An 18868-nucleotide genomic window follows, 5' to 3' on the forward strand; every position below is an offset into this window, starting at 1 on the left:
AGAGCATCAGACCTGGATCAACGGATGGCCATAACCCCATGGAAACAAGAAAAAGCAAAGCTCACTTCTCAGATGCCTAGAGGCATGAAACAATGAACGATGGTTTTTTGTTGTTGTTGTTGTTGTTTATTTGTTTGTTTCCTGTTTGCTTCCCACAGTAGCAGGCAAACTTGCTTCTGTCAAATATGTTCATGTTAATTTGTGTAAGTGGACAGGACAATGTTGCTCTAAAAAAAAAGTAAGAAGTGTTGGTAGACTGAACTGATACATACTATTCTAGAAATGCACTTCCTGGTATCTGAATGTACAGCTTGTATCTTATTTAAGATTTCTAAGTCAGAGGAGAGATATTTCAACACTAATTCTGCTAAGAAATGAAGTTCACATGAAACTTGGTCATGAAGGAATGTAAAATTATAATACTAGCTGAATTCCTATATCCAATAACTATCCTTTTTTTTTAAAGAACACCAAAGAGTATATTTATATGTAAAGGACATAATTTATGCTTGGTTTACACATATACATAAAATTAGCCAATTATTAGCAAGCATATAGATTGCATTTAAAGGCATAGACAGTTCTGACATTCAAAAGCTATTTGTTAACTGAGTCCAAGTATGCCAGATTTAATTCTGGGCCTGATTATATGTGTTTCTACCTTTGGCCAGGTACATGTAACTTACAATGCTCCTTTGTTCCTGGAGATCTTTTCTGGGAAAAAGGAAGTGTAGATGAATATGAGAAATTGAGTGGAGGCAAAGAAGTCGTAAGGTTTAATATCACCACATAAAGGAGAAATTAAGTAATATATATCATTAAAATAGAAAAAATACTCCCATGCACCTTCTGCCACTTAACATTCCTTAAAGTAAGATAGAATTCCATCCAGCTATTTGCCTTATACTCTTTTCTTTTTAAAAATGCTAAATTCAAGGCTGGGCGTGGTGGCTCATGCCTATAATCCCAGTAGTCCCAGCTACTATGGAGGCTGAGGTGGGAGGATCATCTGAGCCCAGGAGGCAGAGTTTGCAATAAGCTGAGATGGCACAACTGCATTTCAGCCTGGGTGACAGAGCCAGACCCAGTCTCAAAAAAAATAAGAAAGAAAAGAAATAAGTTCAAAATTCCATCTTTCAGACATTGCTTATGCTATTCTGATGAAAACTAGCTTATGACTCTGAATGTTCTTGGCCAACCTCAAGATGAAGAAATCAGGTTGCTGTCATACCCAGGACAAAATGGCCAGAGAGGGTTTGCTTCATGTTCCCTTTGTGGTCACAATGTGGTGGAAGGCTACAGCGGATATATGAGAGGGTGACGGGCTCCCTGCAGGCAGAGCAACCGTCACAATTCTGCATGAGCAGAAAAAGCAGAGCATGAAAATGTGTCACAGGAGGAGTGAGAGCCCACCTTGGATGTTCTAGAAAGTTTGAAAGCTCAGTAGGCCCCACATCTCCATTTTGAACATGTGCTTAGCAACTCCATTTGCAGTATGAGCCCTGTGGACTCCTGTCCCTGGCCTGCTGAGGTTTTTCTGATGGTGAGTGTTACTTAACATTTCGTGCTTTGAACTGCCTAGAAACCAAGTCATGGCCCCACTGAAGCAGTACTCTGGAATCCAGATGAAGGATGAAAAGCAGACCTTGAAGAGTTCCCACTGGAGATGGAGCCTTCCTTCTCCATCACCCCTGCTTCCTTCTCTTCCTGATCTCTTCTTCTGTTCTTCCTCCTCTGCCTCCTCGCCTCCTTCCTTCTGCAGTGGAGGGTCAGGGGACAGCTCACTGGGGTGGCGCCGAGGCACTCATATGGCTGTATGAGAACCTGGACAGAGAGGCTCCTATGGTCCTGCCTTCCTCCTCCTCCCCCACCTCTCCCCTCGCCCCTGGAGGACCAGGATTGGGGCAGCAGGGGAAGGTGGCCATGAAGCCGAGGCGGAAGCGTTTGTTCATGAAGCAGTAGATGATGGGGTTGACGCAGGAGGAGGTGTAGGACAGGAGGAGGATGAAGGAAATGGGGGTCCCTGAGAGGCGGCGCTCCGCAGAGGCGGTGTCGTAGGCCCGCCAGGCGTTGGCGCTGAAGATGGGCATCCAGCACAGGAAGAAGAGGACCACGATGACGATGAGCATGCGGATCACCCGCTTCTTGGCCATCAGGTTGGCCGCGGAGCTGCTGCTCCGGATGCGGTGGGCCCTGCTGCTGCCGCCGGTGGACAGCTGCCGGAGCTCCAGCTTCCTCGGGGCCCTGGACTTCTGCAGATAACACCCATCACTGTCCTCATATTTGCCGCTGCTGGTGGTGCTGGGTTTCCTTTCTGGGTGGGCAAGAGACCACTCATTGTTGGGGATGGGTCATGCCCGGTAGAAGGCATGGAGCCCCCACTCCCCTCCATGAAGAAGGCCAAACCAAAAAGAAACTGAAAAATGGCAGACAACCTGGCCTTACACTGACATGGGTAAGCACTGATCTATACTAGTTCTTCCCTTCAATGAAAAGCTGCTTAAAATGAGTAAAATATATGATAAAAACAGTATCTTACGCATGTAGCTTACAAGAAAAAAATTATTAAAGAATGAATATTCACACTCTTCTCCTTCCCTTCATTAGCTCCCCAGAGGGAAGCTTCGGGCTTGCTGGGTAAGATTCCAGATTGCTTTTATTATGAGGAATTTGGATAAGAAGAAAAAAACCCATGAAAACCAAAGAAGCTAGAGAGACTCAGCTATCTACGCAGTAGAGAGCTGAGTTAGGGCATGGAGTGAGAAGGGAAAAGCTATGTCAACAAGGGTGTCGAGGTCAGTTTTCATGGACAGTGGATTGTAATGAATGGAGAAGGAGCGAGGCTTTGTGGCCACTGCAGGGTGAGAATAAAAAGGAGGAGAGAGGATGAGGAGAAGGAGACAACAAAAAGCCGGCTGTGGGTTAAGAATCAAATCCCTTCCAGTGCCTTTGGAGAGACACAAAAGAGGCTGGAATTACAAGTAGCTTTGGTTGCGGAAGGGGCACTGTTTGAATACAGCACTACAGAACTTCTGGCACAGAAGAGGCCTCGGCTTGTTATTGGGTTATGTGTGTGTTACTTTATTCCACTCAGAACGCTTTTGAAAGGAATGATTTCCCCATTCTACAGATGAGAAAATGGAGACACTGGGCCTCATGACTATGCTTCTTGACACAGAGTCTCATAAGAATACTTTAAACATTTTCCAACAAACTTTACATAAACTCGGGTATTTCTATTTAAATGATAGAAAACAAGCTTTTGTGCTCATTTGGCATAAACGCACAGCTACAAGATAGTTACCTTTAGCAGATTTCTTCTGGCTAGCCTCAAATTTTATTCCCTGGTAGAGTTCCAAAGAGATTAATCCATATGCCACCATCATCACAATTCCAGGAATAAGAAAGAGGATGAGTAACAGGAACGTGTGCCTAATGAAATCAGAAGAAATCCAATAACCAGCAACTTTAGGCCTTCAAACTCAAATGGGAAGGAATGAATAGGGTTTATGTTTATTTTACTGGCCTGAGCAAACGCATTAATTACTAGTATTTAATATCCTTGGCAACTTCATGTCTGGCGATTCAGTCATTATACGTTGTTTACTTCTTTTCTTTTTTTAGATGAAGTCTCTGATGAAGGACTAGTTTAATTGGAAAAGTTTGGTGTAATTCTGTGCTTGAAAGAAGTCTATGTATTAAAAAGAATGTAAGCTTTAAAAAATGAGAGTATGTGAATAGCATTTCAATAAAGCTGTTTTAAAAACCTTTAAAAGTTACATACATCGAGGATTTCTATGTGCTACATATAGGCGAAGCATTTTACACACATCATTACATTTAACTCTCATAATAACCATTGAGGTAGGTGCTATTGTCTTAATACCTATAGTAGAGAGGAGGAAACTGAGACTTAAAGAGCTTAAATAATTTGTCCAAAGTCACACAGCTGGTAGCAGAGGTAGAATTTGAATCCCCAAAATATGATTCCAGAACCTAGAAGGTATGCTTTTTAAGCATCACAGTATACCATTTGCCAAACAACAGAGTAATCAAGTGCTTAGGCAGAGACAATGGAAAACCTTCTGAGTCTTACAAAACATGCCATTCTGGCTGTTTCTGACCCGTAAGCAGCTCAAACATTTACATGGGTGTCCATTCTCCATGACCCCGTGAGGCTGGCACAGTGGCATCATCATTCTAGTGCCTGGCTGGGTAGAGCTATGCTTTCTCTAAACATTGATTCCTGAGGAATCACAGCCTCCTTCTTTATGAGTCTGGCCCCTAAATCACTTCTGCAATCTGGCATGTGTGAGGTTACACGATTAGGCCATAAAATTGTCAGAGGCTCATGGTGGCTGGGCCATTTCTCATTTCAATTTGACATGTTTTGATAAGATTCCTTTTCAAGCCTTGGAAATATTCCTCTCATTTGCAACGTAATTCCTTTGTGTGTGTGCTACTTGGTTGAAATGAAAGGAGGAAAGCAAAAAAAAGCAGAGATGATCTCAGTTTGGGGCTGTTACTCAATGTCTAGTTCCCTGCTTCTAAAACGTCCTTGGAATTGGTAAATATAATACCCTGCAATTTGTGTAGCCTTTTTTTATCATGATATTTTTATGCACACATTCTCCTTTGTATCTTACAGCCACCCAATGAGGGAGATTTTTTAAATATCCACATTTTAAACTCCTTATAGAGATAAGGAACCTGACGTTCAGAGAGCTTATGTAAACTTGCCCAAGGTCCCCAGTTAGTAAGCTAAGGAACCAGTATTACAATCTTGTCTTTTTATTTCTGGTGAAATGCTCTGGGTAAGTACTGGAGCTGTTGCAACTCTAAGAAAAACCATGTGGGATTTGGGACTCATTCCCTGCTCTGTCTTAATTCTTTAGAAAATCATTGCCAGGTGCAGTAGCTCATGCCTGTAATTCCAGCTTTTTGGGAGGCCAAGGCGGGAGGATCACTTGAGCCTAAGAATTCAAGACCAGCCTAGGCAATATAGTGAGACCCAATCTCTATTTTAAAGTAAAAATTTTATTAAATAAAAGAAGGCTAGGCGCAGTGGCTCACGCCTGTAATCCCAGTACTTGGGAGGTCAAGGCGGGTGGATAACCCGAGGTCAGGAGTTCGAGACCAGCCTGACCAACATGGAGAAACCCTGTCTCTACTAAAAATAAAAAAAAAATTAGCCGGGCATTCATAGTGGTGCATGCCTGTAATCCCAGCTACTCTGGAGGCTGAGGCAGGAGAATTGCTTGAACCCGGGAGGCAGAGGCTGTGGTGAGTCAAGATCACACCATTGCACTCCAGCCTGGGCAACAAGAGCATAACTCCATCTCAAAAAAAAAAAAAAAAAAAAAAAAAAAAAAATCATAGCTCTACAATTAATCTAGCTTAACCCTCCACTACAGCATTTAAAAGCATACTACATAATGGTGAACACAGAGGCTCTGCCTCTTCCTTAGGTTTGTGAATTGGGAAACTTAAGCTTTCCAAGTCTCAGTTTCCTCAACTGCAAAATGGGCACAGTAACAGTAATACCTATCTTAGAGTTTTTTCAAAGGATTGATTGAATTAACATACTCATGGCATTTATAACAGGGCTCCCCAGCTAAGTGTTTGCTATCGTGATTATCCTAGAACAAGGCTAGAATGAATTCCTCAAAAAGTCTCCAGGAAACTGATCCCCCAACCACTCTGGACAAGGCATCTCAGTTTTTCATAATATTGCAAAATTACATCAAGCTGTATTTTTAAAAATAAACAATGCAACCTTACCAGGACTGCTGCATAACATCATTTGGCAGTAGAAAGCGGCACATATTCGCGGTCTGGTTGTTATTTTTGGTAAAAGGCACCAAGTTGCTATAAATGGGGTACGGAGTCATGATGGTAAAGGAAAGGCACCAGGTAGCAGCAATCACCTTCAAAGCGTGGGATTTTGTTTGCCAGACCCGGGACTGTAAAGGTTTGCAAATCGCACCATATCTCTCTAGAGATATGGCTACCAGATTAAAGGTAGATACACTCACAGAGGTGCCTGGGAAAGGAACAAAGAAGCCGGTTATGTTGACTCTGAAATCCAAAGTTTATTTGCACATTAGCTTGAATATATCTGATCCGCACAGGTTTGATATCAAAGGAAAACTCTTAGAAGGTAAAGAAATATTGTGTATGTATATTTTTAAAAGACGATTTATTCTCAGCTTTGTTCCAGAAAGGGTTTAAGGCAGTTAAAGAAATGGATTTGTAAATACATCTCATTGCCAATTTTTAATAAGTTTATTGAGCTTTGATTATCACCTAACACCTGTTTAGGCTCATTAATTAATAACCAAGGGGATGAAATTTGTTCTTGCCCCCACAGAAGAGGTTTCTCTAAAATCTGAAGAAAAGCTCTAATTTTGAGTATGGTCTGCATAGTTAAGTTGACTTTAAAAACCCAAGATTCTCAAGGGTTCTGTGACCCTGAAAGGTCATTGTGACCTGAGCTGGAGGCATGAAGGCTTTTTCTAAAAATTTTGAGTACATACTGTTCTTAATAGTGAAACAATCTATATTTCAAAATGCAGCTCATTGAAAAAAGTAAGTAGTAAAAAGACAAGCGAAAATGCCCCATATGGTAACTAAAGGTTTCTCTGGGTGGGGGACTATAAAGTCTCCTGTCTCGTTGTTTTTGTTTTTCTGTATTTTGTAGAATGAGCAAGCATCACCATTACAGTGAGAAAGATATCAAACACACCTCATTTAAAATAATGTATTTCTTTTCTGGGTGTGGTGGCTCATGCTGGTAATACCAGCACTTTGGGAGTCCGAGGCAGGCAGCTCACTTGAGATCAAGAGTTTGAGACCAGCCTGGCCAACATGGTGAAACCCTGTCTCTACTAAAAGTACAAAAATTAGCCAGGCATGGCTGCATGTGCCTGTAATCCCAGGTACTTGGAAGGCTGAGGCAGAAGAATCGCTGGAACCTGGGAGGCCAAGGTTGCAGTGAGCTGAGATCGCACCATGGCATCTCAGCCTGGGTGACAGAGAGGCACTCTGTCTCAAAAATAAAATAAAATAAATCATGTACTTCTTGGTCTTAGATGGCCTATGGAAAAAATAAAAATTAAAATAAAAAATAAATAAAAATATGTGCTTCAACATTGTCCAAAAAGCTGAATTTCCATTATTTTTGTATTTGTATATGCATACTTATTAAAATGTCCTATTATTCCCTTAAAATTCCCTGGAGAGTCCTTCTGCTATAAATTCTGTCAATTCTTCTGAATATCTCTTACCAAGATTTCTTAAACCTCAGAATTAATATAAATTTGGGAGCAGAGGTCCTGAAACTGAGGTCCTTAGCTTCTCATTATTCTTATGGGTATAAACTAATTCTCTGAAACTATACCCAAAAACGTCATTTTTCTGGGGAGCCTAGCTCTAGCTTTCCTTAGAGTCTTAAAGAAGTCTATGATCCCCAAACCATTAACTAAAAACTTATGTTCTGAGGATAGGATTTGCTGTGTTTTACTGGATTTTACCCTAAAGAGTTGATGACATTTAGAGTCGAGAGTATAGCCCAAAACTCTCTAAGAGTCAGTTCTGTGTAATGGATCCTCAGTAACTATAAACTCACTGGCAGGCAAGCATTCTTTTTCTTTTTGCTACAAATTAGGAGCTAATCAATGTTAATTATTAGTATTGAGGAGACTGCAAAATTAAGAGAAGAACCTAAATTATTGGAATTAAAAATCCAACAAAATTATTATGGTATTGCAAATACTTTCAGAATGATGTTGCTTTTCTTTTGGCCAATAAAATTGTTTTTCTGCTGTTGAAATTTACATAACATAAAATTAAACATTTCAAACTGAACAACTCTGTGGCACTCAGAGTGTTTTGCCACCATGAAAACACTCGTTTTAAACCTTGGTTCACATTCTCTGGTTAAGGTTCCCAAACAGCATTACCATAAGATATATATGGATGGGCCTCGGACGTCTACAGCACTAGTTATTATTATTGCTTCATTATTTAACAATGATCTTTTTCCTTTGTAAGTTTCGTCTTTTTTTTTTCCCAGAGGACTTGGACACGGATTGACACATTCTTGGTTTTTGGTGGCACGAGGGTCAGAAATTCATCATCATTTTGTCAGTGCGGAATCCCACTTCCTCAACTGGGAAAAACAAAGACTTTTAAAGCTTTCCGGTCATTGAAGACTACCCTAGCCCAACTCACTTCTGCATATTCTTCAAGGCTTGGGTCAGAACAAAAATAACTCCCTACTTATTTCCCACCTCTGCCCCTCTCCCAACTAATTCTCAGAAAAGGCAAGGGACTAGGCAATCTGGCACCCAGAGAGGACCAAGAAATGTGTTTTTGTTCAACTCCAGGAGAACCACAGCAGTTGGCAAACAGAGGTAGCATGCTCTCCACTGTGTGGCTACTAATCTGGACTCAAATCTCAGCTCCGTTGCTTACCATCTGTGTGGCTTTAGGCACATTATAAACCTCTCTGTGCCTCTGTTTCTTCCTTAGTGAGACAAGGAAGAATCATTGCATTTACTTCATAGGGTGGTTGGGAGATAAGGTAAGATCATGGAAGTCAAAGCACTTAGTACCACATGGGGTGCATAAAAGCACAAAAAATTTAGCTCTTATGATTTTCATTATCATCATTTTTGTTTGGCATAGGGAAACAGCTACATATCTCAGCCAATCAGGGTCAGTTTAGCGACCCCACAGCCCCCAGGAGCAAATTCAACTCCTCATCTAGGGGCAGAGACCTCTCTCTCTCTCTCTGCCAGAGATGGTCCCAGCTTTGGGGAGAACAGGCTGAGAAGTGAATCCTGACAGGAGAATCTGGAACTGTGATAGAACTGGTTTTCAAATAGCCCCTGTTCCCTAAGAAAACAAGAGGAACAATGGCAAAGAACCCTCCTCCATAATCCTTACCCTCCCTAGAAGCCAGGACTCAAGTTGGGTATAGCTCAGGACACAGTCAACAGCTTCCTGAAAGGGATAGAGCAGCTTAAAGTCACTTTTGACTTCAAACATAAGGAAGCAAGTCCCTCTTCCCTTCAAATAGAATCAAGCAAAATTAACTGCCCCTGTGTTTTCCTATCAATTTATTTCACTCTTAGAAACAGACCTCCAACATGGATGATGGGGACCGACTTACGGGGAACGTATAAGGATGACCGTCAAGTCAGCACCAATGTCCTTGCACACAGCCGTGCACAGCCTAATGTTCTGTGATTCAGCCCTCAGCAGAGCTCTTCTGCTGTGATTGTCAGAGGTTTGGGAAGGTCTGGGGCTGAGTGGGGTCTGGGGCAAGCTCCAGAAAGAGTCACCAGCAGCAACTTACCCATGAAGTAGGTGGTGGTCTTGCAGACAGCGCTCCCGAAGATGAAATCCTTGAGCAGATTAGGGATGAGGTTGAACGGCATGCAGAAGAGGCAGAGCATGAGGTCGCTGACAGCCAGGGAGAGGAGGAAGATGTTGGTGACCGTCCGCATCCGCTTGTTCCGAATCAGCACGGTGATGACCAGCGTGTTTCCCAGCACGCTGAGCAGGAATATCAAGGAGTACAAGAGAATCTGCACCACTGGCTGCCACTCTGCAGACAGTAATAGGAGCAAGAGGGAGGGATGGAGGTGATGAGAACAGAATGCTAAGCCCGAAGCCAAGGGTGATTTCCTGCCGATTTCCCCCCTTACCGGGATGTACATCACTGGACCCACCATTCCTGTCCCGACAACATTTTGCAGGAACAAACTGAGGAAAGCAGAGACTGAATTATTTTGTTTTTAGAAGGTTGGTTTGTTAAAGGATCACTCAGGGAACCACTTTTTCTTAAGAACAAAGCTCCTCAAGTGAATAGTGATCACTTTCTTTCCTGGCTGCTAAGCATGATTTCACTGTAACCACTTCATGCTGGTTTCCCCCCAAGAAAAGAAAACGGCTGCATGGTGACAACACCTTTTCTGCTGTGCTTGTAAGTTCAGGCTTTGACACTTGTACTCTCTCTTGCTTCACTCAGCTTTTCCTCCCCTGCTTTTGTTCCCTCAAGTCCTATTCATGAATGCCCAACTCTCCCATGGGAGACAATAAGAATATTGGACTCTATTCTGCTTTTTAATCTCTTCTGCAAACTTCTGAACATATGACTTTATCCAGCCTTGTCTCACAATGACTTGGTTATGTATATTTTTTTATCAGCCTTGCCTTTGCTGATTTCTCCCACAACTCAGTAGTTTCCTGGATTAAAATAACAGCTTCCGACACTTACCTTTGGAGGGACGAGGCTGATCCAAGCAGAAAAGCGTCTCATTTTCGAGCCCGAGTTCGCAGGGAGGAGTGATGTTGCTTCCATTCACAAGAAGGCTGTCAACCACATCCATCCTCGCCTGCTGCTTTCCACCAAGTGCTGGAGAGCTGGTGAATTGCTCACTCCCGGCTCATTTCTCTAATGACTGAAGCGTCTCCCAAATGCAACCTGCCGGGGAGGAGCAGGGAGGGAGTGATTTCCAGGTGTGTGTGGGCTTTTTCAGCCATTCCTAAAGGCGACTTGAGTTCACCACACTCACTCCAGCTGGGCAAGCATTTGCACTCCTGTTGTGGAAAAGGCAGTGAGCGCAAGTGAAGCCTGCTCCACCTTCACCCCCCACCCCCCTGGCCCTTTCCTGGGCCAGTCTTAGGGCCCTGAGCACAGACAGCCTGGCTGCCCATTAACCATTCTCAGAGTGTGGCTGCTTTTATACACACATGTGTACACATGCACAGACACACACACACACACACACACAGGCTTCCCCAGTACTCCTCTATATAGGAACCGGTCACCATCCCAGACATATGCAGAAGAAAGCCCAAACTGGCTGTATGAGACGGGAACAATTAACACGGTAACAGATCCGATAATGCAGACCATCAGGCCTAAAGAACACGGAGGGACTGTGTTCTACCTCCTTATAGAAAAGCAATTAGTGCCTTTTTAGTTTTGGAACCATGCCCGGTGGTGTGTGTCTGTGGATAGAACTGCTGGCTGGTTGTTAAGTTGCTACTAAACACAGTGTTGTTTCTCGTGGTCTCTGCCCTTGTTAACTAGAAGGATTGAGGTACTTTTGAACATAGGTACCTGGGTCCTTATTACAAAAGATGTTAGTAAGATTTCCTCATCATTCATGAAGTCTTGTGTTCAGCACATCTTCATTGAGAGTCAATCATTTGCCAGGCACTTTTCTATCATGTCAGCAAATAATGAACAGAATTATTTCAGGTAGTAAGTACTACGAAGGAAGTAAAGCAGGGAGACATGATGTATACAAACAGATTAGGGGCTGATTTTTTGGGGGGCGGGGACAGGGTCTTGCTCTGTCCCACAGGCTGCAGTGGAGTGGTGCGATCATGGCTCACTGCAGCCTTCATCTCCCTGGCTCAAGCAAGCCTCCTGAGTAGCTGGGACTACAGGCACACACCACTAAGCCTAGTTGATTTTTTTAGTTTTAGAAGAGAGGAGGTCTCGCTATGTTGCCCAGGCTGGTCTCAAGCTCCTGAGCTCAAGCAATCCTCCTGCCTTGGCCTCCCAGTGTTGGGATTACAGTTGTGAGCCACTGCACCTGGCCTGGGGCTGCTAATTTAGAAGGGGTAGTCAGGAGAGGTCTCTCAAGGAGGGGACTGTGATCTGAGACCTGAACCACAAGAAGGACAAAGTCTTGTGAAGATCCAGGGACAGCTTCTCCAAGGCAAAAGGAGGAGTATTTTTAGCAGAGGTAACAGCAAGTGCAAAGGCCCTGAGGTGGGAATGAGGGTGGCCCCATTGAGGTACAAATAGATAGAAGCAGGAGTGAGTGAGGGGCAAACAGCAGGACATGAGATCAGAGTGGGGGACCAACTCAGGGGCCTGGGTGTTCCATGAAGCTCTGTGGTGCTGGAAAGCCCTTCAGCCTCCATTGCACAGATTATCTCCTCAGTTCAGACCCTTTGGAAAGCAGACAAACGTTTCTGACGTGCTACTTGGCCGTGCTGAGACTTGGTCTGTTTGCTAGATACCCATGGGGCTCCTTGTGTACTGACAGCGCTTCCGCTGGTTGCATGCTACATCTTGCTGAGTCTCTGCCAGACACAGAGGAACTAATGCATTTTTACTGTCAATGTGGGGCTGGAAAGACAGTGATGCCTCTTTTCCTTGAAACCATGAAGACCACATGGTTCAGGGCATTTAGTCACAGAAACAAGAAGGGGAAGGGACACTAGAGAAGCTGTGGATGTTATTAGGAGGACAGGCTTTGGCCTCAGACAGACTTGGGATCAAATCCTGTCTTCACTGGTTACCTGCTAGGAAATATTGGGCAAGTTTCTTTCTCTCTCTTTTCTTTTCTTTTCTTTTCTTTCTCTCTCTCTCTCTCCCCCCCTTCCTCCCTTCCTTCCTTCCTTTCCTCCCTCCCTCTTTTTCCTTCCCTTCCCTTCCCTTCCCTTCCCTTCCCTTCCCTTTCCTTTCCTTTCTTTTTGAGACAGAGTCTTGCTCTGTTGCCCAGGCTGGAGTGCAGTGGCATGATCTAGGCTCACTGCAAACTCTACCTCCCAGTCACAAGCAATTGTCATGACTCAGCCTCCCAAGTAGCTGGAATTACAGGCGTGCACCACCACACCCAGCTAATTTTTGCATTTTTAGTAGAGATGGGTTTCACCAAGTTGGACCGTCTGGTCTCAAATTCCTGAACTCAAGTGATCCAACCGCCTCGGCCTCCCAAAGTGCTGGGATTACAAGTGTGAGTCACTGCACCCAGCCTGGGCAAGTTTCTTAACCTAAGACTCATTTCCATCTGTCAAATGGGGATCAGAATGATTTAATAGATATTTGTTATGAAGATTGAACGATTGACTCAAGACAGTGTCTGACATACAAAAAATGTTCAATAAATCACAGGCAGCAGTATTCATAGCTTCCTACAATAATGGCTATTTTCCTTTTACAAATGAGAAGGCTGGGGCTCACAGTGGCCACATGCTTTGCTGGTGAGAACCAGTGGTGGATTTCCCCTTGAGGGCCTTGCAGACCCTATCCTCACACCACTTCCCATGGCATGGAGCTTTGCATCCCCATTCTAGCATCACGTAGCCTGTTTGGAGCCAGGGCTGTCGTCTCTACTCCCCCTTCCTTCCATGAGTCCTTTTGGCTGAATCCTCCCTGACTACAGATGATGGACCCTGCTCACTGGGCGATGACCCAGAGCAGCTGTGTTCCGACGTGAGAAGGGATGAGCATCTAGGGTTTCGGCTGCTGCTTCAGCTGCTCCAGCTGGGCAGATGTCACCAGCCATTCAGGGTGCCTCCTGCTGAGGCTTGTCAGGCCCATCAGCAGCTGCTTCTAAAGCTGGGGGGACAGTAGTTCTGTAAGTCCAAGAACCAGAAGAGCAGAGGACTGAGCATCGATCTGCCCTAAACCAAAATGGAGCCCAATTTGGGGCAAGTTCCTCCTTTCCCTTCCCTTCCCTTTCCCTTCTTCCTATTCTGTTTCTTCCTCCTGCTCATTGTTTGGTAGGAAGTGGGAGTGGGAGATGTGGTCGATGCTAGCGATTTTGTGAACTCACGTTGGGGGGATGGCAGCATATTTGAGTTCTATTTTGTACAAACTTTACTGCATAACTGAATCACCTGGATTAGTGGTGATTTCCAGACTTTCCTCCTGGAGATTCTGATTCCTCAGCCCTGAGCCTGGAAATCTGCATTTTTATCCAGCATCCCTGGGGATTTGGAGACCTGTGATCTCAGGATCACTTGTGGGAAAACTCCCTGGGAACTGTTAAGAGGGTGAGGGGAGCTATCAGAAGGCAGAAGTTGAAGCCTGATCTTCATCCCTGGCTGGTTGGGAAGCATGAACAAAGAAATTACTTAACCTTTCTGAATCTCAGCTTGCTCGTCTGTAAAATAGAGATAAAATAATGTTACTATAAATAAAACAATACATGGAGACAACTCAGAACAATGCCTGGAACATAGTGCTGGATACTATCTGTTATTATTAATGGGTAAGATTAATTCTAGGGATGCTCTATTTATCCCATTATCATGGCCAGATTAAGGGCTTGTATTAATATCTTCCATACCCTAGCACAATATCTGGCATATAGTGTGTGCTTGGTAAATATGAATGAATAAACAGCAAAAATTAGAGGAGCCAATATTTCATTGCTTATTACACCCATTGATAATTCTATTACATTGATTCCTTTTCTGGCCATCTCTGGATTTTTTACTTTGAATTTGTGAGCCCATGTGATATGGTTTGGGTGTGTCCCCACCCAAATCTCATCTTGAATTGTAGCTCCCATAATTCCCACATGTGGTGGGAGGGACTGGATGGGAGATAATTGAATCATGAGAATGGGTCTTTCCCTTGCTGTTCTTGTGATAGTGAGTAAGTCTCATGAGAGCTGATGTTTTTATAAAGGGGAGTTCCCTTGCACATGCTCTCTTGCCTGCCACCATGTAAGGTGTGACTTTGCTCCTCATTCGCCTTGCACCATGATTGTGAGGTCTCCCCCGCCATGTGGAACTGTGAGTCCATTAAACCTCTTTCCTTTTTAAATTACCCAGACTTGGGTATGTCTTTATTAGCAGCATGAAAACAGACTAAAACCTCGTATTACCTAAGAGTTCAACTAACAAAAGAGAATTGCAATGAAAGATTCCAATGTGCTTTCAAGGGAAAAGCTGATGCATTTCCAGAGTGTCAGCCCTTGTTTCATTCTTCAACATACGTGATAGTGAGCGTCTCATACGTGCCAGGTGCTGTATTTTGGTGCTAGGGATTTTGTGAGCCAAGTGGATGGAATTTCTGTCCTCATGAAATTGCTGTCCTCTGTGGGACACAGAAGATGAGTAACCTGGGCAAAGTGGAAATGCCTTTTCACCTTGGAGACCTAACCTGTGATTAGGCACAGTGCCAGGTGAATTGATACAAATGGACTAAATTGAATTGGAATGGCATACATGCCTCTCCTCTTTCTGAGACACACACAGACACACAGGGCATAAGCCTAAGTGCCTCCTGCAGTTCACAAAACCCTTTCAGTACTGGGGACTCTCTTCTCTGTCAAACCCTGCCCTGGAAGGAAAAGACATGAGCAATCTCCATGGGTTCCTGGTTGATAAAACTATTAACTGTTCTCCAAGCTATTCTCTGTGTTAAGAAACAATTCTTCTAAAACACCTAAAGGATTTATATGGATTCCCCCACCCCATTATGACATTAATCATACGCTTATTGCACATTTTTAAAAAATAAAGAAAAATATAGGCTGGGTGCAGTGGCTCACACCTGTAATCCCAGCACTTTGGGAGGCCGAGGCGGGTGGATCACCTGAAGTCGGGTGTTGGAGACCGGCCTGACCAACATGGAGAAACCCTGTCTCTACTAAAAATACAACATTAGTCGGGTGTGGTAGTGCATGCCTGTAATCCCAGCTACTTGAGAGGCTGAGGCAGGAGAATCGTTTGCACCCCGGAGGCAAAAGTTGCGGTGAGCCAAGATGGCGCCATTGCACTCCAGTCTGGCAACAAGAGTGAAACTCCAGGAGAGCTCCAATTTCATCCGTCTGCCATGGGCGCAATCCTGCAATCTAAGCCACAACAGTGCGCATGAATGTCCTGGCTGATGCTCTCAAGAGCATCAACAATGCCGAAAAGAGAGGCAAACACCAGGTGCTTATTAGGCCGTGCTCCAAAGTCATCGTCCGGTTTCTCACTGTGATGATGAAGCATGGCAGGCTAAACAAGTGTGGAGTGATCAGCCCCAGATTTGATGTGCAACTCAAAGATCTAGAAAAATGGCAGAATAACCTGCTTCCATCCCGCCAGCTTGGTTTCATTGTACTGACAACCTCAGCTGGCATCATGGACCATGAAGAAGCAAGACGAAAACACACAGGAGGGAAAATCCTGGGATTCTTTTTCTAGGGATGTAATACATACATTTACAAATAAAATGCCTCATGGACTCTGGTGCTTCCAAAAAAAAAAAAAGAGTGAAACTCTGTCTCAAATAAACAAATAAATAATAAAGAAAAATAGATCGGTATAAATATAACACAAATACATTTGGGGGCCCTGCATGATTCATTCTCAATGTGGTGCCACTTTCAGAGAAACTCAGACACTCAGAGGTAGTGAACAGGCAATTTCATATTCTGGGAGACTCAATTCATAGGGCAGCCTGACATTTCTTAAAATCTTCTTGCCTCTGCCGTTTCTCCCTACACTCTGCTGCTCAGATTGTCATTCCCTGAATTCCTCATTCCTCACTGTAGTCCCAGACTCACTCAGAGTGCCGTTTGCTAGGGTTTTTCTATTTTCCTCCCTCTGGCCTTCTCAGCCTTCTGCCACTGGCTGACCGGGACTTCTCTTCCTCATTGCACGCTGGCCGAGCTGGGCTACTGTGGGAAGAGTTCCTGCTCTGAGGCTCTCGCACATCCCTGGTGCCCGCAGAAGGCAGCTTGCAACCACCCTCTCAAGTTCTTCCCCCAAGGCTGCCCTCCTTGGAAAAAGCACAGTGGACCTTTGCTGATGAATAGATCCCTTCTGCTTGAACAGAGGAAAGCCAGTGTATTGTGTCTGCTTGAAGATGTCACTTAGCAAACTGGAGATGGGCTTTGGGCAAGCAGCTTTGCCTCTGAGTCTCCATTTCCTCACCTGTAAAATGGATTCGCAGCGATAATGCACACCTCAGAGGCTGTTGGGACCTTACTTGTCACAATGTGTGTAAAGCACCCAGGAGAGCACTTTGCATGTCATAGGGGCTCAGTAAATGATAATAACAAGCAAAAAATATATTCATAGGAACATTAAAACCAACCCTGATACCACTGTCTCAAGATAACCTTTGTTAATGGTTTGGTGGTTATCCATTCAGCCTTTTCCTCTACATACATTCTTTAAAAAAGAGATAATTGGTATAATACTCTATATACCATAATTATTCTACTTACCACTTTTTGAAAATGTAATTTTAAGATAAAATTTCTCTCAAAATGAGAAATACGGTTTTTGCAGCATAATGGAAAAACGTATTTTTAAAAAAATATTTAGATAGACAAGAAGGTAAAAACATCTATAACCCCATTATCTGGAGAATTTTAAAAAACATTTTATATACATCCTATTTTGTATATTTATTTTGCATATGTCTTTTCTTCACTTAACATTATTCCATGATTATGGTTTTTTATTTGCTTTTTGGTTTTTTTTTTTTTTTTTTTTTTTGAGACAGAGTCTCACTATGTCACCCAAGCTGGAGTGTAGTGGTGCCATCTCAGCTCACTGCAACTTCTGCCTCCCAGGTTCAAGCGATTCTCCTGCCTCGGCCTCCTGAGTAACTGGGACTACAAGTTCGTGCCACCATACCCAGCTAATTTTTGTATTTTTAGTAGAGATGGGGTTTCACCATGTTGGCCAGGATGGTCTTGATCTCCTGACCTCGTGATCCATTTGCCTTGGCCTCCCAAAGTGCTGGGATTACAGGCATGAGCCACTGCGCCCGGCCGATATTTAGGTTTTATTGTTAGCTTTTTATTTTCATAAGTGAACACATGCACACATGTTTTTGTGACATTTGATGTACATTGGTAACTTCAGGGCTGCCATCAGCACAATCACAGCATTCACACTGAATGCAATGCAAATGTAACCTCATAAAGTTGTCCACGCAAGGTGCATGATCCCCTGGAGCTGGTCACCTGGCAGGCCTGGGCAATTGCTTTCCAAAAAAATCATATTATTTTATAAGGCTGCTATTTAATAGTACTGCTTTATTTCCTTTTTTTTTTTTTTTTTTGTTTTTTTTTTTGAGACGGAGTCTCACCTTGTTATATAAGCTAGAGTGCTGGAGTGCAGTGGTGTGATCTTGGCTCACTGCAACCTCTGCCTCCCAGGTTCAAGAGATTCTCCTGCCTCAGCCTCCTGAGTAGCTGGGACTGCAGGCATCTGCCACCATGCCCGGCTAATTTTTGTGTTTTTAGTAGAAATGGGGTTTCACCATGTTGGTCAGGCTGGTCTTGAACTCCTGACCTCAAGTGATCCACCTGCCTCGGCCTCCCAAAGTGCTGGGATTACAGGCATGAGTCACTGTGCCTGGCCCACTTTATTTCATTTTTTTAGAGATGAGGTCTCCTTCTGTTCCCCGGGCTGGAAGGCAGTAGTGCATTCATAGCTCACTGTAGCCTTAAACTTCTGGTCTCAAGTTCTCCTCCTGGCTGAGCCTCCTGAGTAGCTAGAATTACAGGCATGCACCTGGCGACTTTTAAAAAATGTTTTTGGAGACAGGGTTTTGAAGACTGGTCTCAAACTCGTGGCCTCAAGTGATCCTCCTGCCTGAGCCTCCCTAATAGCTGGGATTACAGGCATGAGCCACTGTACCTGGCTAGTTTATTATACTCTCGTCAGCACTGGACATTTTAACACTTATATCCAAATTTAACATTTTCATTTTGTTAATAATTGAAAAAGGTACTCATGATTGCTTTAATTTGCACAGGTCCTTTTTTTTTTTTTTTTTTTTTTTTTTTGAGACAGAGTCCTGCTCTGTCACCCAGGCTGGAGTGCAGTGGCAGGATCTCGGCTCACTGCAACCTCCACCTCCCAGGTTCAAGTGATTGTCCTGCCTCAGCCTCCCGAATAGTGGGAATTATAGGCACCCACCATCACGTCTGGTTAATTTTTGTTGTTGTTGTTGTTGTTGTTTTTGAGACGGAGTCTTGCTATCACTAGGCTAGAATGCAGTGGCATGATCTCGGCTCACTGCAACCTCTGCCTCCCGAGTTCAAGTGATTTTCCGGCCTCAGCCTCCAGAGTAGCTGGAACTACAGGCGTGCAC

General features: G+C 43.8%; 1 protein-coding gene and 1 pseudogene across 2 annotated transcripts; one reads left to right on the plus strand and one right to left on the minus strand.

Moving 5' to 3' along the window:
• Positions 1–1537: 1537 nt before the first annotated feature.
• CCKAR (cholecystokinin A receptor) lies at positions 1538–10627 on the minus strand. Its single transcript, XM_010367996.2, has 5 exons — positions 10286–10627; positions 9362–9613; positions 5782–6043; positions 3305–3432; positions 1538–2314 (listed from the first exon to the last, which is right to left on the minus strand). The coding sequence occupies exons 1-5, from the start codon at positions 10395–10397 to the stop codon at positions 1782–1784; spliced, it is 1287 nt and encodes a 428-aa protein (XP_010366298.1). The 5' UTR covers positions 10398–10627; the 3' UTR covers positions 1538–1781.
• A 4994-nt stretch (positions 10628–15621) lies between these two features.
• LOC115893935 lies at positions 15622–15998 on the plus strand (annotated as a pseudogene). Its single transcript, XR_004053968.1, has one exon. The product of XR_004053968.1 is annotated as a 40S ribosomal protein S15a pseudogene (transcript).
• The last annotated feature ends 2870 nt before the right edge of the window (positions 15999–18868 follow it).

The sequence above is a fragment of the Rhinopithecus roxellana genome, chromosome 2, assembly GCF_007565055.1.
Source record: "Rhinopithecus roxellana isolate Shanxi Qingling chromosome 2, ASM756505v1, whole genome shotgun sequence".
Taxonomy (NCBI): domain Eukaryota; kingdom Metazoa; phylum Chordata; class Mammalia; order Primates; family Cercopithecidae; genus Rhinopithecus; species Rhinopithecus roxellana.

Excerpts from the sequence above, each read along its gene's own strand:
- CCKAR (XM_010367996.2), bottom strand. The coding sequence starts at position 10,397 with ATGGATGTGGTTGACAGCCTTCTTGTGAATGGAAGCAACATCACTCCT. Across the intron at positions 6,044-9,361 it reads GACCACCACCTACTTCATGG|GCACCTCTGTGAGTGTATCT; the intron begins GTAAGTTGCTGC and ends TTCCTTTCCCAG. Across the intron at positions 3,433-5,781 it reads GATGTTATGCAGCAGTCCTG|GCACACGTTCCTGTTACTCA; the intron begins GTAAGGTTGCAT and ends TGATTTCATTAG.